Genomic DNA, 24182 nt, shown 5'->3' with positions numbered 1-24182 from the left:
AAGTGGCTGGAGTCCCATTCAGCCCTCCTGCCAACCCTCCTGCCACCAGTGTGTGGGGCCAGCAGGGAAACATGACCGACTGCAGCAGCTGGTTACAGGCAGCCCCCTGCTCCCTCACTGCTGTGCTCCTGGGCCCTCTTCAACGCCTGTTTGCACTGCTCCCGTGGCCATATAAAACACAGGACTGTCACTTCTGTGTAATGCATGGGGAAACGAGGTGACAGATAACGCGTCTCTTAAATCCTAGGTTTTGTCTCCTCTCACTGCAGCTCCTCGCTTGGTTTTTCAGGCCCTGCCATTCACCTGACTTCTCCTTCCTTACTCCCTTCCCGTGAGATGCACACAACTCCATCCCTTCTCTGCCAAAAGCCTCATGTTAATGGCCCTGCCTGTATTATCCTAACAACCTCATTACTGCTGCCACGCAGATGAGGCCCTGATACAGAAACACCAGCAGGAGCATTCAGCATTTAGCTCCAAAGGCACTTATTAAAGGCACCAGGCACGTAACCAGTGGGATCGGAGTGCCTAAACCTGCTTGATGCTTTGGTGTTTCCATGCTGCAAACCACCTTATGATCGCTCACAGAGCACCGAGAGAACTCCCCAGTGACCTTACTCCTCATTCCAGCAGCTGTGTGCGGGTGAAAGAAGCTGGAGCCCAGCTCAGGAGCACAGCTCACCCAAGGACCCACGAGGCTGGGATTTTAAGAGGTGAGCACTGAGAAGGCAAAAACACTGAACAGGACCCGAAGTCACAGCACACCAGCAGCCCAACGCAGTAGGATGCTGGAGCCAAAATGCCTTCTCCACTCCTTGAAACACAAACAGGAATAGTGAGAACAAGCAAGGGGAGTTTCATCTCCTTAGATGCTATCAACGCGACCAACTGCAGCCAGGCCGGTGTCCACATCTTGAAAAGCAGGCCTAAAAGTGGGTTTCAGAAGTGGAAAGAAGCTGCCTCACAATGCCTCACTGCCTCAGAAGCCTCGAACAGCTTCCTTCACGCCAACAGAATAGATGGCTCAATTACAGCACGTAAGCACCTCCAGGGTAAAACCAGCATGTGATGAAGAGATTTTTAGTCTGGTGGAGAGAGGAATAAACAAGAGCCAACGGCTGGGAGCTAAAACCAGGGAAGCTCAAACCAAGGAACAGGGCACAGGTCGGTGAGAACAGGACGATCGGGGAGGCAGCGCTCCCGCTGCCTGTTGGGGCACAACTCTGTGCAGGGGCACTGCACAAAGGTCCCTGGCCTGTTCGGTAACAGGGGGCCCTGTTGACTTTGAAGGCTATATCCCTGGCAGAGCTAAGGGCAGAGAGGGTGAGAAAATAATGAGAGGGTGCTGGAGAGATCACGTTTCACGCCGCTGATTTATTCTTTGCAGTCTTAGCGCTCTCCCCATAGCAAGCCGGAAGCAAACAGCCCCCTCCCCTGGCTGGAGTCACCTCTCCCCAGGAGCTGCAGCAGGAGAGGAAGGGGAATTGCATCCACAAGGAGAGGTGAGCTCACACATGCCCACAGGACCACTTCAGGGGGAACAACTCGTTTCTGACTGCCAGGTTATGGACTGCCCACAATTCCCCCCAGAGTCCCAGAAATCCACCACCCTGCCTGAACTACTGAGCGAGGCTCAGCTTGTAGAGCAAAGAGCAGGAAACCAGCGGCGTTAGCAACGAATCACACGTGGCACAACTCACCCTGCCAGAGCCCCCGGGCCACGCTGCGATGAGTAGGACACAACTGATCGATCAGGACACAGAACCGATTGTCTCCCTGACATTGGGCACTGCGATCACGGAGAACCCACGTGGTCGGTCCCCCGGCTCAGGTCCAACCCGTACCCGGAGGCAGGGGTTCTGGACTAGTGAATGCTAGTCTAGTGGCATGGGGAATGTCAGGGGGATTTACGGCAGCAGCCACCTGGCCTGGAAAGGGTGGTCGTGGCTGGAGAAGAGATGGACCCGCACTGGTTACAGCAGGTAGGAGACAAATGGCCTCTGGGCAGGTGGATGAATTAACAAAAAGTGTGCTTGGAATTCAACTCCCTAAGAGTTAATTCAGGGAAGAGCTTCTGTCAGTCCCTCCAGGTGCCTACCGGGCTGCTTAGGCACTCAAACGTTTCTGCAAGCCTGAGGTTATCTCCCATTGACCCCCTGCACCTACCCACAACTTGGGGGATTATTTTTTTTTGTGACACTTCTGCAAGAGTGGAAATGCTCCCTGGGGCACTCGGGAAAGCTGTGCCTGGAAAGCACCACATGAATGTAAATGACTCCTGCCAACGCCTTTCCCAAAAAGCAGAGCTGGCTGCCTGTTCCTGGGATCGGGCATGGCTGAACCACACGGCAGCACCGACACCTGCCACGGGGCAGACCCAGCGATCCTGTGCAGGATTTTCTCAGAAATTTAAATGATCCCTGTAGGTGGAAAGGCTCAGTGCCTCCCAGCTGACTGTAGAAACAGCCTTTGCCCTGGGGAGGCAATGAAAACACTGATCTGCTTGGATCTGACATTTCCAGCAGTGAACCAGAGCAGAGGCAATCCTCAGAGCCCCCTGGGACAAGATCCTCTGCCTCCTGCAACGCTCCAGCTCCCACTCCTGACCTCTCCTTCCCTGTCTGCATGGACGGGAGCACTCTGCTGGGTTAACAAGGCACCGAGATGTGCCACCAGCCACTGAAGGGGCTAAACTGCTCGTGCTTATCCTCTTTAATAAAGGGCTGGTTTTTTTCAAAAAAGCACAGAAGTGGCTTTTTCAGCTTTCAGCTAAGTGCCTTTTTAGCTAGACCAGCTGTTCCTCTCCTCCGAGCTCTCTAGAAACCCTCTTTGGTTAATCCCATTGACTCCCATGCTATCTGCTAATTGCATACTTCCCTGCACATGCAGGCAGCCAACAAGCCATTCCAGATTCCTACCGATATTTCATCTTCGAGGCAAGCCAGCCATCTTTGCTTACCTTTTCAGAAGGGAACTTCAGGAGGTCTAAGCTGTCCATGCTGTTTCTTTGGAGTCTCTTTGGCCTGGCTCCTGCAAAACAACGCACTCTCGCATCAGGAGGGTGTCACTCACCAGCAGCACCGATGTCACGCAGACCAAATTCACAGCGTGGCAGGACCCTCAGCTACTGTTAGCTGCAAAGCCAAGCGGACGGGATGTTGCAGCTGTGCTGTCCTTGAGATTCAGATCTGTTTTTTCTCTATTGTTTTGGGTCTTTTTCAAAGCACTGTCACAGCACAGTCAGTAACAGCGAGGGCTGCACAAAGCTTTTGATTTCGAACCAGTAGCGGGGGCACACCATGACCCCGGATCTCAGCTGAGGTCTCCGAAATTCCAGAGCTACGAGCCCGACCCTAAACAAGGAAGGTCAGGGGACTGGCACTGAGAAAAATCATAACAAAAATACAGTTTAATACATCTGTGGGTTTGTTGCTTTATCTCCATGTTTTCAACTTAAAGAATGCGTCTGGGACATATCTTAAAGCTTTGCTCTGCAGTCACGAGGGCTGGAAAACTAAGTGAAAGAGCAAATATTTTCAAGTTATCACAGGCCCAGCCTCAAGGAGAGAGAAACCTTGCCCTGAAGCTGACAGACAAAACATAAAATTTGGCAACCATTAAGATATTTGAGATTTAATAAAATTAATTTAAATACTGTATTATAACAATAACAGAGAAGGTGAAAAACAGTTCAGCTTCTGACTTCTGTTTTCCACACTCTCTCTACCTGCACGTCTCCCTCCAACCTTCTCCCAGCTGCTCTCGCCTTGCTCACCGGCACACGCAGTTTTTACCAAATGGCCCTGGGGTGCCTCTAACACATCCAGGAAAACTTCTGCCCTTTCCCCTTCCTGCTCCCTTTTCCTGCCCTTTCCCGAAGTTTTTTTTTTGAAAACCATCCTCGTGCAAAGCCCTGAGAACGGAAACCACTAAACTCTGTGTGGTTCCTGCAGCAGCAAGCTCACCAAGCCGAAAGATTCCCCAGCTTCCCACCAACATCCACCAGCACCGACATCCTACAGCAGCCCCCACAGACCCTGCTCCAGCCCAGGGTGCCACCGAGCTGCTCACCAGACAAACTTAACGAGAGAAGGCCCAAAATTCACAAACCAATTCGGGACTGACTGCAAACAGAAGGCCGTGATTAAATGGAAAAGCCACCAGGTAGCAGGATTCCTGCATTAACACGCACCCAGTTCTGCCATGACTCCAGGTGCAACCACGGGCATTTCTCAGCTGCGGCACCTCCAAAGACAAAATTCCCCCCTCGCTCAGCATCGTGAGATACGGAGACAAGCTCAGATCATCTGGGACTTCGCATCCATACCACAGCTTAGTTATGAATGACCTAAAGGCAACTCCACTGCCCCTCACGACTTCCTTACTACCCCAACGTGATTTACTTCTTGCAGCCACGACAGCCAAAGCAGCAAAACGTTTATGCACGTTTTCTGTCTCTCCAAAAAGCACGTGAGCATCAGCTTCATTTGAAGGTGACTTCAGCAGCAGGCTTTGAATTAAGAAGGTACTGGAGGAGGTGGTGAATAGGTGGAGGATGGATATTGACTTGAGCACACAGCAAAGTCAGAGAGCAAGGAGAACACGCAGCGACACGCCGCTGCCGTCTGCACCAAGCTTTACCCTCTTGCACCCTGCAGAGCCATCGCTGCCTTGGCAGCAGCTCGGTAAAACCAGGATTCGATCCCGGAAGCTCGGCGATTGCTGCTGACATTGGCTCGGGCTCAGACTCGGGGCTGTTCTCCCGTTGGCGCAGGCAGGAAGAAAGGACATTGCTGCCCTCGATACAGCAGGCAGAACTCCTGATGTTACCGTTTTCATTTGTCCTTGCTTATTTTTACTAAGAAAGCTTAACTATGCTATTTTGTCTTTGCTAAGGTATCATAAGGACCGACTCTGAGGAGGATGGGAAAGGCCCATGCCGCTGGATACCGGTGACACGACACGGTTCTTTGCTATCTGAACGCTTTACCACAGGCTGGATGTGCACCACAAAGACAGCTGAAACGATGGAGTCCAAGCCCTCTCCACCCCAGCATGGAGACGGCCGCACAGCTCTCAGTGGGTCGGCACAGCCCGCCCTGGCTCACTGTGGGAGGACCCAGAGCTCCTAAAGAAAGCCGAGGTCCTCAAAGACACCTCACACCCAGCTCCCGACGCTCCACTGTGCTCCCACCAGCCCCTGGGGGCACCAGCAAGAAGGAGGCAGCTCTGCGGGGTCTCCTCCCACGCTGCCACACGAGCAAAGACCGAGCAGAGCCCTCCCGGAGCTGCCACGTCGGCCGGCAGGAGCTCGGCAAGGGGAGAAGCAAGGAGAGCCCGCGATAAAAGACACCCACAAACACTTAACCGGATCACGCGTTTGGGTTTCAAAGCGATGCCCGAGAGGTGAGAGCGGCATCTGGAAGCGAGCGTGCGTCACGGCAGCTTTTAAGGGCCACTTCCAGGAAAGCGAGGAAGAAGCAAAGTGCGTCTGATTAGATAAACACACAGCGTTTCCAACAGGCTAAAGAGTCGCTAATTACACACCTCCATCCTAAGGTGCTTTTGTACATTTGCAGTAGCATTAAACCGCTGGCCAGAAACCATTAATCTCTGCTCTGCAAAAGCCTGCCTTCCTCTCTGTTAATTTAATAAACGTCGTCAGCCGAGACGACCCCAGCAATTAGGGCACGCAGAACCATTTGTCTTTTTCCGTTGTTTTGGTGCTGGTGTTCCTCTGCTACCGCGCAGACTTCACATTCAGTTGAGCTAAGATAGGAAGAAGTTAGGAATTACACATTCAACTTCCCAGCAGGCCAGCTCGGCTGTTTCCCTCCTGAAGAAAACACGACCAGCACCGGGGCCGGATGCTGGCCTCAAAGCGCCCGGTTCTGCCCTCGCTCACGCCGAGCTGTCCCACGGGCAGAGCAAGCAGCACCAGCAGCTAGAAGAATTCGGATGCTACCTACAGCCAGGGTTATCATAAGCTGGATGGAAGCAGGCAGCAGCTCCCACCACGCTCGCAGAAAAGTTTCTCCCCTTTTTTCCCCTGGCAGACACGCTCAGGAGCCCGCATGCACCCATCCTGCCGCAGAGCGGAGAGGTTCCCATACTCACAGGCACGCTGCAACACGAGTCCCGCTAGCTTGCTGCCTTCCAACGGGACATTCCCTCTGACAGCTCCGAACGTAACTTCCAGGTGTGCTCAGATCCTCCTCAGAAGCGATTTTCTCAGCAATTCCTGCAGCCCCAGAGCTCGGATCCACGCTGCCCCTTTCTCCCCAGCGCCGACCGACAGCAGCCGCCGTGGAGGCAGAAGATTGAGCGGCTGAAAACCGGTGTCTGTTCCTCTGTAAGGGCTTTTCTTCTCTCTCCAGTATTTATTGGCATGTTTACCAAGCCTACTGCAGAGCAACGGAAAACCTCAGGGGCATTTCTAAATGCTCTCTCTGTCTTCAAGGTTTGCTGAGGTCTCTAACACAGCGAGTCGAAACCTTCTTGTGAACATCAGCTGAGCGCCGCTGCTGACTGCCCGCATTCATGGCTTGTTTTCCTGGAGCTCCTCGGATGTTGTTCTTCTCAGTGCTCAGGCTCAGGGTTGTTGTTTCTGTTTAAATTTTTTTTTTTTCCCAAAAATCTCCACCCACCCACCCCCCCCATGCTCTCAACACCCCCACGAACCAAGGAGGGGTTTCTGTTTGTTTTTTTACTTCTTGCTTTTGCAGTTTGGTTCCTGGGGCGTTTAACGGTTTTCACATTCCCGTGTTTTAAAACTTGAAAATCCGTCACCTCCCTACCTGGAAGGAAGCAACAAACTCTCGTGGTGCGTGGGGGATTTTACTGGGGCAGAGCAGGGGAGATGCTCATGTGCTCGCCTGCATGTAGCTGTGACATCCTTCCTTCTCCTAGCCCCCTCTTATCCCCCCCCGTCACAAATACTCTCCAGTCTTCTGTCCTTGGGACGCTCACCCAATACAACCCCACCATACACCCATCCAGATGCTGCTTTTTTCCTCCATCTCCCACCTCCCTGCAGAGATGGGGACAGTCCCTCCCCACAGCCGTGTGCTACCTGTGACGACACAGATACAAGAAACTTTATCCACAATCTTTTCTTCGCAGCCAGAAGTTTGACAGCGCACGCTCCTGCTGTCCTTGGGCTTCTCAAGCTGATTAAGTGTAGGGCAACACTCTGCTTTTCAGGGTTTCTGGGGGTTTTTTTCAGCATATTTAGGGGAAAGACCACACCAGGCCTCTGCTTAAAAAGCCACGCACCCCTGGCAGTGCCTGCTCAGCGCAAAGCTCCCCCTGCTTCCAGCCGGGTGGGGCAATGAGACACGGGGGGACCGGTACGCTTCCTCCCACTGCTCCATGCTCCTGCAGGACAGCGATGGGTGACCCCACGTAACTCTGCAGTAGGGTAAAGCTGGGCAGACAGCGTGGGCAGTTTTGTTCCTGCATGGACAGTCTCCAGCTCCAGCTGGCACTCCTGAGAGCTCAGAGCTGACGAGATCGAGCACAACATGTGTAGCAGCGACTCAGGGAGCCCTGCCAGCAGCTCTCATCAACTTGACGTGTGCTTTGATGACTCCTAGGCTCTCCCCCATCTCCAGCTTGGAGAGCTGCCTACTGCATCCCTGGCTGAGATGGAGCAAGCTCCCCGATGCAGATCGAGGGGCAGTTCTGTCTGGGGGCCCGGATGGCACCATGTCCCTCTGGGGTGGCTGCACCACAGGGAGCAGAATTAAACCTGACAGCGAACTCCACAGAAGCCACAGGGAAAGGTTACACGGCCAGTATCATCCCCCCTCGCCCTGCAGCTCTCCTGGCCGAGCAGCGCATGTCCTAGGTCGGTGACGTGCCCCCAGGGCAGCTGGGGGGGTAGGAGATACCCAGCAGAGCCCAGGCTTTGCACAATAAAGAACACACCAAATCTTGGCAGAAACAGTTGCTGTATTTTCTTGGAAAGGTCATTTCCTTCCACACCTCGTCGACTGAGATATCAGCTTGTCTTTGGGGCAGATTTCACCAGCCCAGGCCGTTGCCTTCCTCCCTTTGTACACACCCTGGCATTTCAGAACCTTGGCTGTGGCAGACAGCTCTAAGTATTAAATAGGATTAAATTAGACCAGCCAGGCAGTTGTTTGGGGGGGGGGGGAGGTCTGTAAACCCTACCAGGCTCCGAACTAACAGTGGCGATATGGTCCAGCAATCTCAACGCACACAGAGCATTTCAAATCTTTCACTGCTGACATCTAATCAGGAAATCTCCGTTTAGCTGGTGCTCCATTATTACAGCAAGCGCTCTTCAAAAAGAAAAGGAAAAAAACCAGCAGCAAGGAAAGGAAAAAAAAATAAAAAAGCCTCCAGTAGGACAAGCAGCTCATTTAGGGCTTTAATTAGTCTTCAAACATGTAATGGGTTCTGGCACTATAAATCCACTTGACCTCTATTATTGCCAGCACTTGTATGATAAATGCTGGCATTTGTTTTCCCAGTTGATGTTACTGGGACAGAACAATACTTTTCTCTAAACAGAGAAAGCAAATAATATCAGTTATTTACAACAACTGAGCCATAAAACGCTGGCACCAAGCTGCTGTGCATCGATCTAGGGGATGGACCATCTGTTTGCCCACCCATCCCTTAGAGTGGAAAGGACCAGGGGAACCCTGACATGGCTGAGACAACTTTTTCCTCCCTAGCAGTTAAATGAGGGCTCTTTGGGCTCTATGGTCCAGGCCAACACCATGAACATGTTCAGCTTGCAACAGAAAGGACAGCACACATGGGAAGGACAAAAATCAACCCATAGCTAAGGGTCAGGGTGGCAGGGAAAGCTGGAGGAAGGTTGCTTCCAGCACGCTGTCACATCAGACTTCCTCAGAAATGCTTTGGTCTCACGCAAGGTCCTGCATCCTCGGCCCCCCATATCAAAGCTGGAAGCCAAGAGGACAGGAATGAAACCTCTTCTGCTGGGAAGATTGGGCTCCTGTGTGTTTGCTCTGACTAGCTCCGAAGTGCTGTATTCGTTGGCACACAGACCAGCACACAGCTGAGCAAATATCAGCCTTCCAGACAGATCCTGAGCACTACAAAAACCTTCTCCAGAATAACAGAAGTGTTGTAGCTTTTTTTTCGTAGTGAAACTGTTCCTTTAAATATATACATGCATGTACAATATGCAGCAACAAAAACAAGCTACTTCTGAACTGAGATGCTCATCTGCTTGATTTGGCAGAAGACGCTTCACGTGTGTCACCCAAGTTCCACGTCCTCCTGAATCCAGTCTGGCAGCTCAACAACTGGCTGGAAGTACCAGCAATATCACAGCAATATTGCACGTCAGCAGCACCCAGGAGCCCCGCGACATCGGGCTGACTGCATCCAGGGAGGGCGGCTGGCACAGAGGCTTCTCAAGGGGGAGTAAGGAGACACTCCGGACTGCATCCCAGAAGAGCCTTCATTCATGTGGCCGAGGTGGGACTTGGAGCAGAAGTCCTCCTTGGAGACAGATGACACAAAGGAGTTTCCTTCCCCCAGTAGGAGCAAAACCAATGCAGCTCAGAAAAGCTGCGGTCTTTGAGCATAAGGTTATCCTACATCTTGAAGCCTTACAAGCCATTACTGATTGCTGTGATTTTGGGCATGTCTCTGATTCCAGTCCCCCTCCCCACCTTTCCCCATCCGCAGCGGGCATCATTTTCTCTCTGAGTAAGCCTGGAATATGGCTTTTTGCAAATAAAGTGTTGGCAATTCAGGCCAAAGAATGAAGTATCTCGGTTTGGACTTGCAGGATATAGAACATACAGCGCACCCAATGATGCACCACCTGACAAAGTCAAATACAAGCCTTGTGGGAAACTTGGAGCCGTGTCAGGGGAGGCCTTGCAGAACCATGACCTCCCCTAGGCAATGCTTATAGTTCTGGGGACAGAAGGATTTTCGGGGAGATAAACTGAACTGGGTGGAGCAGACTGGGAGGAGGCACATAACCTCGGGCTAATTCAAGAACAGCCATGGTAGGATTGGCAGGTACACCTGGTTTTCTTCTAAAAAGAGCAAGATTTTCTCTGCCAGTATATAGCAGAGCTTCATGACCTCTGATCTCCCGTTACAAGCTTGCGTTGAACAAGCAGAGATCAAAAAGACACTGAGTTTGAGCTAGGAAGTGACACGCAGTAATTAACACGGGCACCATCAAGCAGCTAAACAAGCCCAGTCAGAGCAGCTGTGTCCTACGGGCTGACTCAGGGAGGGCAAGAACAACACGTGTCAGAGCTGTGCGGGGATCAAACACCCACAGCAAAATCCTATAGAGAGGGGGCAACATACTCGATCCCTCCTCCTGGAGGCTGCTGTGAATCTGTCACCAGCTTGCAGCAGGCAGGCACCTTCCAGCTACTGGCACGTGGCTGGCCACGCTGGCCTTTGAATTCACGAGCTCCGATTGTCCCTACAAGCCCCAGGCCTCTTTGCTAAGCAAAGCTCTGTTGTCTGAGTGCCCAGCTCCGTCAGGCAAGGGGCCAGCCCTGCTGCTGAGTGGAGCGGTGTGTCCAGGGAAGTGCCAAAGCAGACCAAGTCCCCTGTACAAAAACCTTTAAGGATAAAAAGTAATTCTAGCTGGGATAGCTGCAGGAGCCTGGAACAGCAGCCAAAGGGGATTTCAGGCTTCCCAGCTCTGAGCAGGGGTTTGTGTAAGGAACCGACCATTTTCATGAAGTTAGCTCTCCCCACAACAAGAGGTTCCTTGATTTAACGGATGGCTTTGCCAAAGGCCACGTTGCATCTTCTCTGCCAAAGGATTTGCGAACAAGCCTCTTCCTCGTTCCTCCTTTCTAGCACTTGCAATCTCCCCTGGCACCAAGATAAAACAGGCACCTGAATTTCGTCAGCACAATATCCTCTCCTCCAGGCCCGAAGCATTTCGTCTGCCATCAGCTGGAAGTCTTGCTGCACTTCACATTGACACTGGGAAGGTAGCTCGTGTACAGGGCGAAGTGAGAGGAGAGAATTAAATACTGCTAAAAACTTTGGGAAGAATATTTTTAAAACTTCATAAAGCTAATGCTGGGGCAGTCTGAGCTGAGTGCTAAATAACTCAATTTAAATCCAAATGACTCAGAGGTTCATCTCCCCTCATCAGTGCTACTGAAGTGATTTAACAGCTGTAACAGCAGAGGTTACTCAGAGGTTTAGAGAAGACTCAGAGATAACAAAGAGGCATCCTTTAGATATCCTAAATCTTCACTCAAGCCCCCCTCCCATTCAAGCAGCACTCCTGTCATCCTTCCAGCCCTGCTCCATCACGGCAAGGACCACCACAGCTCAGGTCATTTTGGAAACCTTCCTGCAGGTGCCTTAGTGGGAGGCAACACTCATCGCCCAGGAGCATACCAAGCACAAATCTGAACTCACAGCTAAGGCTCTACTGAGCATCTGTTTGAGCACAAAAAAAAAACCTTCCAGGCCACCTTGTATTCTGCCTTCCACTTGGCCAAGAGCTACTCTGTTGAGTCACCTTCTCATCCATCAGAGCTGCACACGCAGGGTGCAGTTAACCAGCACGGCCCTGGGCTTTCATCCCTTTATTTGGGATGGACAAAGGCTGAGCTGCAGCCCATCAGCTCTTCGGAAAATCAAATACAGTTGAAGATACTTAACGTTAAACAGTTTCAGTGGCTAGGCTTACTTGATCTGAACGGTGAGAAGCAGGGCAGGTTACGTGCTGAAGCCTCCAGCGAGGTGACCCCGTACTCGGCTGCAGAGCAGAGGCAGAGGCTGCCCACGCGCTGCATTTTGGGCTCCCCAGCCCTGCTGCCTTTCAGCTTGGCCACGGCAGCTCAGTGCAGGCCTGCAGGGTCGGTGGTCCCTGCACCCAGGGGCTGCTGCTCAGGCCTGACCCTCGGCTCCCATCAGCCAAGCCTGGGTAGCTCCGAGCAGCCCCGCCAGAAATCTCTTCTGCTGCCCCAGCCGGGGGCCATCCCATCCTTTCCTCTCCTTCCCCCAGAGGTCGACTGGGGAAGCTACTGTAACCTCAAAATCCTTCCTCCCCACACGCCCCAAAGCTTCTACATTCTTCAGGCTTTCTCAGGAGCCGTACCATGTCAAGGATGTATCTGTCTGTCCCCCCACAGCCTTTCTGCATCTCTCAGCTAAGCCTTGTCTCCAGACACCGAAGTCGCAGCCTCGCGCTGTCCCCCTGTCAGAAGGTCTCAGAGGGCCACGTCCCTCGGCTGTCACCCACCAGAGTCCTTGCAGCACGGTCGAGCAAGCCACGGAGAAGGACCATCCCTGCACAGCATCCCAGCCCGAGGCTCAGGCTGGTACGGGTTGGCAGCTCTGCCTCCTCCTCGCTTTGCGTCAATAGAGGCTGGTCAGCCGAGCATATTTCAGCAGCCCTAAACACTTCTCAGATACTTCAAAGATATTTAAAGCAAGCAAGCAAACAAACAGGCTGGGAAACATAAAAGCAGATTTCTTCTACCCCTAATTTATCCCAGGGTTCAAAGATTCTTGTGAAGAAAGCAAGCTCAGAATTGCACTGAGGATGCAAAGACCCACACTGAAAGCCACGCAGAGCTGATCACTGCCCAGAAGGAGACGGGTTTCGTGCCTACCCGGACTGCCCACCTCCTCACCCCACTAACACAACCTGAAGCACGGCTGCCTCTCACACAGGTTCCTGAAACCCAAGCGCAGACAAGCAGAGCAGCCTTGTAACCCCACTTTTTCAGCAGAGGCTGTGCAGAGTGGGGGAAGTCTACGATTCTGGGGGGATATTCTACGATTCTAAGTCAGGCTCGCAGCCGAGTCCTTTCCTGCCCTCCAAGCTCGCTGAGCACAGCTGGGCAGCGGTGGCTGTGTACTGCAAACAGCACAGAAACCGTGCCAGGAACCAGCACACAACGCTCTGAAAGCATCTCCATGTGTGCCAACGCGTTCTAGAACACCTGCATCCCTCCCCACCTACACCCAGCTGCCAGGAGAGGTGCTGCTCAGCATCTCCTAACACTACTGCTGCCATCAGAGATGACAGCTGAGGCTGACGCGCTGCTGAGTGTAAAAGAAAAGCAGCCCAGAATCAGTTCTTCTTTTAGAGAAGCACTGAAAATCCAGCTGAGCTGGCCGGCCAGGGCTGCTCTCTGCCTTCTGCCCGACACCTCCATCCCTTTGGCAGCGGGTGAGCCCCTTCCCTGTGCTCCCTGCGGCTGGCAGGCAGCCCCCGGCCGGTGCCAGCCTCCAGAGGGGAGAGCTGACAAGGAGGAATTGAAGAGAGGAACGCTGCAGGGCAGCGATGTGCACACAGAACCTCAGCTAACCCTCCTCGGTGCCACTGCCACAGGCTGCTCGAGGCCAGGTCGAGCGCTCCCGACCCACCACTGCTCGTGGAGCACCAGGCACAGCTCCAGCCTGCTGAGCAGGGGCTGGAGCCTCAGCCCAGACGGCCCGACCCGGAGCAGGGCGGCACAGGGCAGCACCCTCAGCCCCGGGCTAGCAGAGCCGGCTGCGTGCACCCAGGGCACCCCCAGCACCAGGCAGCGTTTCTCGCCGCTCACGGTTGCTTTGACCTCTGCAACACAAATCCCTCAGGAGCACAGCGAGTTCCCTTCCCTCCAACAGCAAGAGCCTACCCGTACCCAGTTCTTAACTTGCAGCATGTGAAAGAGGGCAAGACCACTTTTCAGGGCCGTGTATTCGTGTGTTCAGAGAAGCAGACACAACCTCTGCTTATTTGCTTTGTGTTTTAGCTCCTCTCCAGCTTCTTCTGGTTTGTTGCTTTAAGCTCTCCCTGTTTGCATTTCTTCACAAGGTCGTTGCTTTCACAAGACTTTTGTAGCACTGCCCCACTTCCCTGGCCTCCAGCTTTGTCTTCTGACTTCCAACTGCTCTCAGAATATTAATTAAATCACAAAGAGCTCAGCAAGAGGAAGCCGAAGCAGCAGAGGAAAACACCAGACACTCCTTCTTCCCCCAGGCTCCGGGTGGAGGACAATGCCCAAGACTTGGAAACAAGCGACCTGCGAAGGACATCCCAGTCTGGTGGCTCGGGGTTTCTCAGCCAGCTGGACGGATTTTCCCAGAACTGAAATTTGCTGTGAAGCTTCATTCTACCTGCTTGGTGACATTCGTGTGTCTGATAGCACACCTGCTCTATCCGATGCTTTTAGCATCCTTATGAATATGCAGCCATTTTACAACCTGAAGCAGGGAAAATAATCTGAAGGGGAAAAAATCTGAAAGCTCTTCTCCCCATGACATCAAAAGGCACGCCTGGTTCAGAAGTCAACTTGAATCTCAACTGTCTCACCTGCTTCCTATTACAGAAGCAGATGTTCCTCTTGCTGTAAATTGCTGCTATTAATAATATAAATAATCACGCTTTTCTAATCATTTAATAAGTGCACAGCAGGGTACCAAAGTGCCTGGCAGCCATAAAATAGATCTCCCTTCTGAAGGGCTCAGAGACACGTCAGTGGCCTCTTTTATCCTCCACTGGGGTTCAGAACGACACAGATGAAGTCAGAATGAGAATTAGGGAGAAACCAAGGGAGCCAGGCTCCTCTCCCGCAGGCTGCCCCGCAGAGCCACCTTCTCTCCAGATCTGTGACAGGGACAGCACCTTTCCCCCCGGGATGCACACACCAGAGCCAGCTATGTGCAACGTGCTGCGACACCCTGTGCCCCTGTCCTGGGCCCTGCTCTGCATCCCTCTCTCACACAGCAAGCCCCGGTTATTTGTTGGTTTTCCTTCAGAGAACATCTTGTGCTGCTGCTGACAACAGCCCCGACCTCGGGAACGTGAGCAAGGGCACCACGGATTCACGAGGCCACTGCGACCTCCAGCCAGCTCAGCCCTCGCCTGCTCTCCGTGACCACACACAGAATAACGTGGCTCTCTCAGGAGAGAGAAAACTCACTCCTGGCTCCAGACGTTAACAGCACAGGCACATCTGGATCGCTGGGGGGGAGCGAGCAGCCCGCGGGCCACAGGTAGGCAGGCTCTGCCTCACCAAGTCTCACCTGCAGAGTTCAACTCAGGGACCAAAAGTCTGTTTTCCTGCTGCACCCCCCATTCCCCAGCCGGTGGGACCTGGCACCCACATCGGCTCCTTTCCTCCACGCTTCTCTCTGGCCTAGGAGCAGCAGCAGCACCAAGGTTAATTTCCTGACCCCCTTTCAGAGCAAAATAATTTGCCAGAGGGAAACCTCAGACAAGGTGCCAGGACTCAGCAGAAGGCACTAGCTAATAAATTCCCCAGCAGTTATAGAGGTGGAGCTGACGTGCAGAAGGAGGTTGGTTCAGCTGTCGTGGCCTGCACGGCCTTTGAGGAGACTGAACTCAGCTCTGCTCCCCTGCAGCTCCTGATGGGGCACAGCAGGGCACGGCTGGCTCCTCATCCACGGCTCGATTTCTCAGGAAAAGCTTTAGCACTGACATAGCAGGCTACACCTTCAGGATCAATACACAGAGCGAACCCTCGCAGGCAGCCTTTCCCCCTCCCAAAACACCGTGCCTCAACCAGAGCACCATCTCTGAGCGAGCCCTACCAGCAGGGGAAGAACACACCGCCTCAGAAGATGCGTCTGCACTAACAAGGTCATATTTAATCAGCCCGCACCTCCTGGGATGCGATTTCATCTGTGTAAATTAATAAGGCTGTCCACAGCTACGGGACAGCCGGCTGGAAGCGCCCCATGCCAGGCACCCACAAACGTCTGTGGTGGCAGCCCCAGGACAGGCAGACGGTCCCCGAGCAGGGGACACATCGGGCTGGCAGCGTGGCTTCTCCCTGGGGAGCAGAGGCAGAACAACCCCAGGCCCAGTGGGGTAAAATAAAGCCATTTCGTCTGCCGTGACCGAGCCTTGTAACATCTTTGTTTCCAACCTCAGCACCGCTGCAGGTGTTCTGGGTATGAGACAGCACCCAGCGTACCGATGCTCACAGCCTGCCTTCAGCTCGTGTTGGAGCCTCGTTCCTTGGGTGCTAATCAGAATGACAGCAGCCAAAAATCCCTGCCAGTCACCTTTTGAAAGCTCCCTCTATCAGTCAAATCAGTTAAAAAGGCCCTGCAGAGCTTCAGAAGAGACAAAAGCTGGTTCGCTACTTGGAATGTGGGATTTCATTCCTAATGCAGATTAGCTCCATTAACTCACTCCGTGCCCTCTTTGGGGTAGAACCTTCCCCGTCCTTGAAACTTAGGGAAAGCACAGAGCAGGAGCGGAGAATAACATGCTGTTCGTGGGCCTTTGTCAGAGCAAGCTTTTCACACCAGGTGTATACAATAATGAAGGGTTCTGCTGTGAAACAGGGGAGAACTGGGTCACAGGGATTCACTACAAGGGCGTGCCAAAAAACCCTTGTCCTCACATTCTTTTCCCTGCAAACGTACTGCAGCCTCCTTTCTGGTAAAGGCACTTGATAGCCTCATCTCCCTCCGGCATTCATATTTCCTCCCACTTGCCAACACCTCCCACTCCCCGTGCACCATCCTGCGTCTTTCACAGCACCAGCAAGAGCCCAGACACTCACCTTGTGCTTCGTAGCCGGAATAATGCTGAGCCGTGCCCACGTCCTCGTCCCCGGGGCCCAAGCCGAGGGCTGACCTGAGCTGGGCCACGTTCACCTGGGCCGTCAGCTCCCCGCTCCGGTCCCCGATCTGCAGATTAAAACCAACAGGCAGCTGGTTAAAAGGGAACATGCTCCAAGGAAACAGTCCCTAGCAAAGGGCTTGCCAGTCCCATACCAAAGCAAACACATAGAGAAGAGAGCTTGGAGACACCCCGAGAGACCACACAAACCCAGCTTTTCAACACCACCACAACTCTCCAAAACTACTCCGGTGATAATCTCAGGGAGGGTCCATGCACGGTGTGCTGTGTGCTGGCTGCACCTCGAAAAGCATTTCTGCAGAGCTCACTACAGTGACCTGAGGGGGCACAGCTCGCCCGCAGCTACAGAACTGGGATAGAATTATATGCACAGATACTAAATTAATACTAAAATTGAGACAGTCCAAATTCCTGTGTATGCTTTATTTTTTTCTTCTTCAAAAGTCCCATCTCTCACCAGCCTGAAGGAGCTGAGGGCAGATATTCAGGAATTTTTCCAGTGGCTCCTGCTACTTAAAACGGGGATTTGTAGGACGTGCTGCTGGGTGCCCCTCAAAGGTTAACACCAAGCATGAAAATGACTGCGCTGCATATCACCAGCAAACAGAGAGGTCACTCAGAAGCAGCCTCTAATCTGTAATCAGAAACGGCAGCCTCTGCTACAGAGAGAGACCTTGGCTGTTCCCTGACTCCCTGTTAAACGCCTTGCAACAGCTCTTTTGTGGTCCTCTGAGATAGACTGCAGCGTGAGCCATCCCAGAACAAAATCATAAATCCCCACATTATTTATGACAAAGCCCCAAGCACCGGTAAAGGGAGGCAGATCAAACAGCTTATCATCAGGCATAAATCCCCTGCCAATTACAAGAGATTTGCTGTTGACATCATCTCCAGTGAAATTACCATGTCCTGGTTCGGTTTCACAGCCCTTGATGTTAAATGCTTCCCTGATTTCCACTCACTCGAGGTTCTCTCCAAGGCCTTATTACCCTCTGAGGAACACTGGCAGGACAATCGGAGCACCTACACGCACACCACAGCAGGGCCCTGCTTTCTGCCCTCAGTTCATGTGCCCCAGTTTCCCCAGAAGCCCCCCACCACACGAAGACACGAGAGGTCCTGCAGGGCAGTGTCTGAGAGCCGGGGCAGCCTCCGAGTCACCCAGGCGTCTAGCTTTTACTCGGGCTGTTTCAGAAGAAATTTTGCAGCAACCTCTGATCACCCTGCAGCAGCTTCCCATGCGGTTACTCTGAGCAGATTTCACTCGGATTCAGATGTCGCTGTCAGATTTACGTCGGGGGAGGAGGGGAAAAGGGTGATGGGAAACGAGTTAGAAACATCAGTGTGCGAAGCACACTGCAGCAGGCTTTTCTTGGGCAGAGTGATGGTGCTGCTCACAACAGCACAGGCGACTAACTTCATTCCCGAGCCTACAGTAAAACAGTTTTCTAAGAGAATCACTAGCTGCTAGAAGCTGACACAAGCCCTCCCCACAAACGGACACGGTCTCTGCACCACTCCGTAATTAAGGATGTGGAGGAGTTTATCAGCCACCTGCCATGAGTAACCTACTCCTGACATGCCCTGCAATCACAGCCATCGCCTCGGGACGGGAACAGCGCTGTGAGCCCTCCTGCCCACCCCGGCTCTCCCCTCCGCCCCCAGCGGTCCCCAGTCACTGCTCCATCCCTCCCATCACCACCACACAGCCCTCTGGCTCCCAGTAACCAGCCCCACACCGCCACAGTCCTGGTAGACTAAAAGCTGGAAAAGTTAATCTGTCCTAAGATGTTCAGGGCCAAAGAAAAGCATTTCTCCTGCATGTCTGATAAGTATAATTAAGTGCATCATTAGGCCGGTGTGTCAGCCCTGCTCCAGGATTCAGCCAGCCTAAAGACAGGCAGGAGAACACACACAACGCCTGCATGCAGTGATTTCAATTAGTGCTTCAAAAGGGCAATTTCTTCATCCGGGGAACTTTAAAGAGGCCACAACCAACTTCCTCATAGCACACTGGAAAGAGCAAACAACGGCCTTCCTGCTTTCTGAACATCTGAGCCATCCGAAAATGCCTCGTGTTTTTGTGCTTGGAAAGCTGCAGCTAGCTGGGCAAGCACACTTGTGAAAACCAGAGCAGCCGCACACGTGGAACCCCAAATGGTGACACTGGTACAGGGCTCGCTGGAGGCTGTGCCCACCCAGAATCAGCAGTAAATCATGTGTCTGCACAGTGCTCGATTTCACCACCTCCCAGCTGGGACCCCCTGCCAGCTCCGCTGAGAGAGGACAACTTGTCACACGTACACTGCGGCAGTGCAAAACGCAGCGGTTTTATGGAAGTCACCAGCCACTGGACAGAAGCTGGCATTTTTTCTCCACATGGTAACGTGCTAGGACATCAGGCCAGACCAGAGCTGGAATCACAAGGTCCACCTCCTCAGGATCTCAGAGCCTGGTGCTCAGGAGAGGGGGGTCTTACTAACAGACTGGGTGCCAGGAGGTATCCGAGCTCCTTCATACCAGCTGGGTGCACAGCACCTTGACCAGCAGGTGAGAACTGGTCCCTGCGCCCTTCCTCACCCAGGAATTATCAGTTACTAGCAACGCACAGCAAATACATTAGCTTTAACTAAGCGGAGGCCTGGGAGCACCTCATGAAATGAACACTTCCCAGCAGTTCCTAAAGACAACATTGAAACAGCACACAGGCAGGCGCTTTCCAGAGCACTCCTAGCTAGAAGAACTATATCAAATTAACTTATTGCGATAAAAATCATCTTCCTCAACAGGGAGGACTGATTCTCTCTGACCTGAACACCAGCTTCTCATACCTCTTGGGAGATTTCGAGATGCTTCCTTGCAAAGTGCAGAGCTTGTTCATGGCTCCCCAAGGAGACATAGGCATTTCCGAGACTCCAGCAGGCTCTTCCTTCTCCCACCCTGCAAGACAGGAAGCTGTCAACCACAGAAATCCTGGGCAAAACCCAGCACAGCAACCCTTTCATGGCCTCCTTCTCAAGAGCACCAAGAGCCAGACCTCCTAGCTAAATTTACATTTACAGAACATTCTGCAAAGGAAAATGAAATGCACTGTATACCTTAAACGACTCTTATGCTGAAGTCAGTAAGATCAGAGGATAAGCAATAGCCTCAGAAACGGGTCTGTACCCACAGCAGCAGGCAGCTAAAGCCGTGTAGCACAGACCCAGAATGGTCTGACTTTATTTATGAGCGCCAGACTGAGAGCAGAAGTGAGAGCTCCCATCTAGCTTCCACCTCACACAGCAAGGATTCTCCTCCAGATACACACAGTGCATCACGAGGGCAAGTAACATCCTGCCCTTCTACTCCATAACAGCCCAGAGCTAAATTAGCAGGAACGTGGCAAGGAGAAAACATTCTGGGGATGCAATATTTTCCTGCTATATCCCAGCAGGTCACCCAGGATGCACGCACAGACTGCATGCAGCAGCCAAGCAAACATTGACCTATTTCCACCAGACCTCCAGGGCACAGCTTCTTGTTTTCAGATGCCAGAGAACGCAGGCAAATGTGAAACCTGCCCCAGGCAGCTCAGCCCCTAAGCACAGCCAGTGAAACCTGCCCCAGGCAGCTCAGCCCCTGAGCACAGCCAGTCCGCACCAGCCCCACAGGTGTCTCTGGAGCAGATTTCAGCACCTGCTTGCACAAGCAGGCAGAGACCTAGTGCTCAGAGCCTGCTTAGCTCTGCAAACGTGCAGATGTGGGGGGTGAGGGGATAAAAAAAGCACATGGGGGCGCAGGGGGAGGTTCAGCGTGACTGCAACTCCCTTTTCAGAGGTTTGGGCGGGTTGATCAGCGTTTAAACATTTTTCTTGTCACCCAGTTCAATACCTTCTGCTCATGGGGTGTGTTCCCAGAAATGCAGGAGCCCACAGGCCTGCACCCCCACAGCATGATTCACCCTTGGGTGGGATTATACCTTCCCAGAGCAGTTAATGCCCTGACAGTGCCACGGAGCTCGCATTTTAATGCCTCTGCTCCATCTAGTGGAGGACACCCGGCTTCCCAAGAGCCAGCAACAGCAACACTGAACAAGTGGGCTGCAAGGCCACTTAATGAGCTGCGGGGAGGCTCCAGCAGTATCCAGAGAGGAAAGAGGAGAAAGGAACTAATGTCAAAAAAAAAAAAAGGAAGAAATAAAAGAGAGAAGGGAGACTAAACTTCAAAGAATAATGAGGCCAAGAAGCAAGATGTATCATCTCCCCATGCTGCATGCTATCATTTATTTCTTCATGGAAGTTCCCAGCCCCATCTCAGAGCATCAGGACAGGGTGACACGTATGTCCTATCTGCACGGTTTCCAAAGAAGAGGCAGTTTTTGTGATGTGAGAGAGCTTTAGGGAGGCCCCACTAGGATAAAACAGCAGTAGCTGCACAGCAAAGCACTGGATACAATGCATTTTCCTGAAGTACATCTAACTAGAAATCTCTCTCACCTCAGACAGGCTGAGCTTAAAGGCATGATCCCCAGGTTTCAATGACATGATAAAGGTCTCACTCATATTACTTTTCTGAACCATGGCTGGACTAAGGCCTGGGCCCTGAAAGATTTCTGAAGGCCTTCAAGAATACATCTTGCTGCTCTTTAGTGCTGGAGGTGGAGAACAACAAATCCACAGGGAAGGACCGGTGCTCTGAGCCCACCAGAGCAAAGATGCCACCCCCTGAGACACTCCCTTACCTGTCTCCGAGCTCCTGTGCTATCACCAGGTGTTTTAGATGGTACTCGATTGCTCTTTCATAGTCTTGAAGCAGCGTGTACGTGTTTCCAAGACTGTAGCAAGCCTGGGCTTCTACTGCTTGGTCTTTGAGTTGTCTGGAGAGCTGGAGTGTTTTCCTGCATGGAAAGGCAGAGATGAACAGACCTGATCATTGCAGGGCACCTCCACGAGGCAACAGGGAAGTCCCAGCCTTGGTGGGCTCTGAACTGGGGTTTATGCCTGTTACACTCCGCAGGCTGGCTGGCAGGTGGCAGCATCGCTTGCCACCGCTGAGCACCACACAGGCAATTTGCCACCAGGCCCCTTGTCACATTCCCCCGAGCCTATGAATTCACTGCCATAGGTGGGAATTTCCAGGGAACGTCTGCCCCGAGTCTGCTTTAACCCCAGCACTTACTTGTAGTATTCAGCAGAGATGTCAAACCTCCCAAGGAAGATGTGTGCGTTGCCCAGGTTGCTGTACGCTCTCCGCTCGGCTGCCTTGTCCCCAAACTCCTTGGCAATAGCGAGGCGCTGCAGCAGACACAGACAGTGAGTACAGGCTGGCTACTGCCAGGTTTCTGTTACACAACAACTTTTCTGGGAGTTTAACTTCTTGTTTTGCAAAGTTCATGTCCAGCAAAGTAGGGGCGCCCATGCCTATCGGGGCTAGATGCAGCAGGAAAGCTCTCCATCTTTTGCACTTCAGCATCAGGAAGGACCTTTGGAAAAGTGGGAGCAGAGATGCATCCTCTCAACTCCTACTCCAGCCTGGTCAGTACGCATCTGTTCAGCTGAAGTGCAAAAGGAGCTGTGTGTACTTCAGCTGAATCAATAGGAGAACGGAGAGCTCGAGGTCAGGGGAAGGGATGCAGTTATCTACAGACTGTAACGACCAGGAGCACGAGCATGTCTATCACACCGTGCGGTGCTCCAGCACAGAATGAACACACACATGAACTGCATCTCACCTTCTGTGCTGCAGCTGCTCCCCAGGCCCCCGTCCCTGCCTGTACCTCCATCCTGCCTCTCCCCATGGTTCCCCACCTCTCACTTTGCAGCACCTGCTCCCTGCTCACTGGTATTGCATAATTTTCCTGCCCCTTCCAAGTGCCTTCTCCCAACGTACTGCTGGCTGCTGCCCCCAAGCCTTCTCACACAGAAGGAAGAGCTCTGGCAGTGCCTGACGTCCCAAGGTGCTCAGCACCCTCTGCTTTGAGAAAACCAGAGCAGACTCCAAACTAGAAACCAAATTGCATTTGAACTGGGGCAGGGACTGTGTCATCTCGCCCCTCTGTAAAGCTTTACAGAAAGTAGCTATGTTCTACAAACAACAATTATTCCTGATCAGCAGCTCTTTCAGCAGCTTAATTAAATTCATGGCTTGCATTTATTAAAATTTAGACTGACACAAATTAAGCACAGAAAAGCCTTGCTAGGCCCAGCTGCAATTTGCCCTTAGAAATCTCCTTTGGTTTCCAAGCCAACAGCACCCTTCCCTCAAGTCGCTCATTAAGCTCTGATGAGGAACGCAGGAAGGTGCTGCTCAGCGGGAGCTAGCACAGCACAGCACGGGCAGGATCTGAAGCACACACAGGAGGGAGCAAAACAGTCGGGGGGGGGGGGGGGGGGGGGGTAAAACACCTCCCAGTATCTCCTGGGAGGTGGTGAGAAGAAAGGAAGGCTGCTCCCTACCAGGTACCCAGCCCCAGAAGAAGCTGAAGCAGTTCCCTACCTCCTTGTGGAAGGCGATGGCTTCAGTGAAGTTGCCCAGTAAGTACTGGGTGTTGCCAAGGTTGCCGTAAGCACGGCCCTGTGCAGCTCTGTCCCCCAGCTCCTTCACCAGGGACAGGTTCCTCCTGAAAGAAATCCGGGATAGATCTTTACAGGAGGCACAGCAAAGGGACTCGCACCACAAAGAACAGGGAACACACACTGGAGAAGGCACTTCTCCTTCCCAGACACGTCCTGCACGCTGCCATCCCACGCAGGTCACAGCCTGGTGATCCACGCTGGCCGCAGAGCTCTGGCAGCCTGGGGGATAAATCGTTGCTGCTCTCCTGACCTCGGGCAAGCTGCAGCTCTGTACAGTAACTGCACGAGTGCTCGCACACCCAAAAGCCTGATAGGAACCCACATTAAATAAGAAATGGTCATGCCACCATACAGGGTGAACTAGGAGCAAAGGAGAGAGATTATCCCCAAGTTTTTCCTTGCCCTGCTAGAGGTAGGGACAAGATCCACATTTCCATGCCAGGGCTCTTCCCAGCACTTCTCTACACACTTCCCCCCCCCCTTTTCATGTACAGCACACAGGAGGAAGCACAGAGCTCCCAGCTGGCACAAAGGTAATCACTGGCTATGCAATATTTATCGTTCTTTGGGAAAAGGCTGGTGGGCTATAGATAAGCACAATCACATCCTCAGAAATGAGGAAACCAATGTAAGATCTTGACACGCTCTCCATATAATAAAAACACTACTTTAAAAAGCTTCATTATTGGAATAAAACTCCAAGATAAGAGGAGAAAAACATTAGCCTGAAAGCAAGTCTGGGAACAGCCTTCCTGTGTGGAACAAGAGTGGGAACTTTGCGACTGTTTAAGAAAGGGAAGGATGTTAGAGCAGGATGAGCTACAGACCCATCAAAAGGACAACCAGGACTTCAGGGAAAAGCCTCTTCCCCTGGGGGAAGGAGAAGCTCTGTTGTGGCTCCAGCAATGCAGATACACAGGAATACATTTTCATCAAGGCCAGCAGAGAGCAGCAGGGGCTACAGGAGCTAATAGTTCACCTTCCAAATATAGCTCTGAGAAGGAACAGAC

At 52.5% G+C, this 24182-nt stretch overlaps 1 protein-coding gene across 5 annotated transcripts in view; it reads right to left on the bottom strand.

The window, feature by feature from the left end:
* Window positions 1–24182, bottom strand: part of GPSM1 (G protein signaling modulator 1) — a 73029-nt gene that overhangs the window by 24010 nt on the left and 24837 nt on the right. For all 5 annotated transcript variants that reach the window (XR_004780081.2, XR_004780083.2, XM_050714586.1 and 2 more), the window contains exons 5-10: window positions 23093–23216; window positions 21776–21891; window positions 21339–21494; window positions 19447–19555; window positions 16536–16662; window positions 2960–3030 (exon numbers count right to left, since the gene is read on the bottom strand). Coding sequence is in view for 3 of the 5 variants with exons in the window: in XM_050714586.1 (XP_050570543.1) it covers window positions 2960–3030; window positions 16536–16662; window positions 19447–19555; window positions 21339–21494; window positions 21776–21891; window positions 23093–23216 (703 nt within the window). In the remaining 2 variants the exon portion in view is untranslated. The remainder of the gene's footprint in view (window positions 1–2959; window positions 3031–16535; window positions 16663–19446; window positions 19556–21338; window positions 21495–21775; window positions 21892–23092; window positions 23217–24182) is intronic.

The sequence above is a fragment of the Cygnus atratus genome, chromosome 19, assembly GCF_013377495.2.
Source record: "Cygnus atratus isolate AKBS03 ecotype Queensland, Australia chromosome 19, CAtr_DNAZoo_HiC_assembly, whole genome shotgun sequence".
In the NCBI taxonomy this organism is placed as follows: Eukaryota; Metazoa; Chordata; class Aves; order Anseriformes; family Anatidae; genus Cygnus; species Cygnus atratus.
The sequence above is the reverse complement of the archived record's forward strand: the minus strand, read 5'-3'. Positions and strand labels throughout refer to the sequence as shown.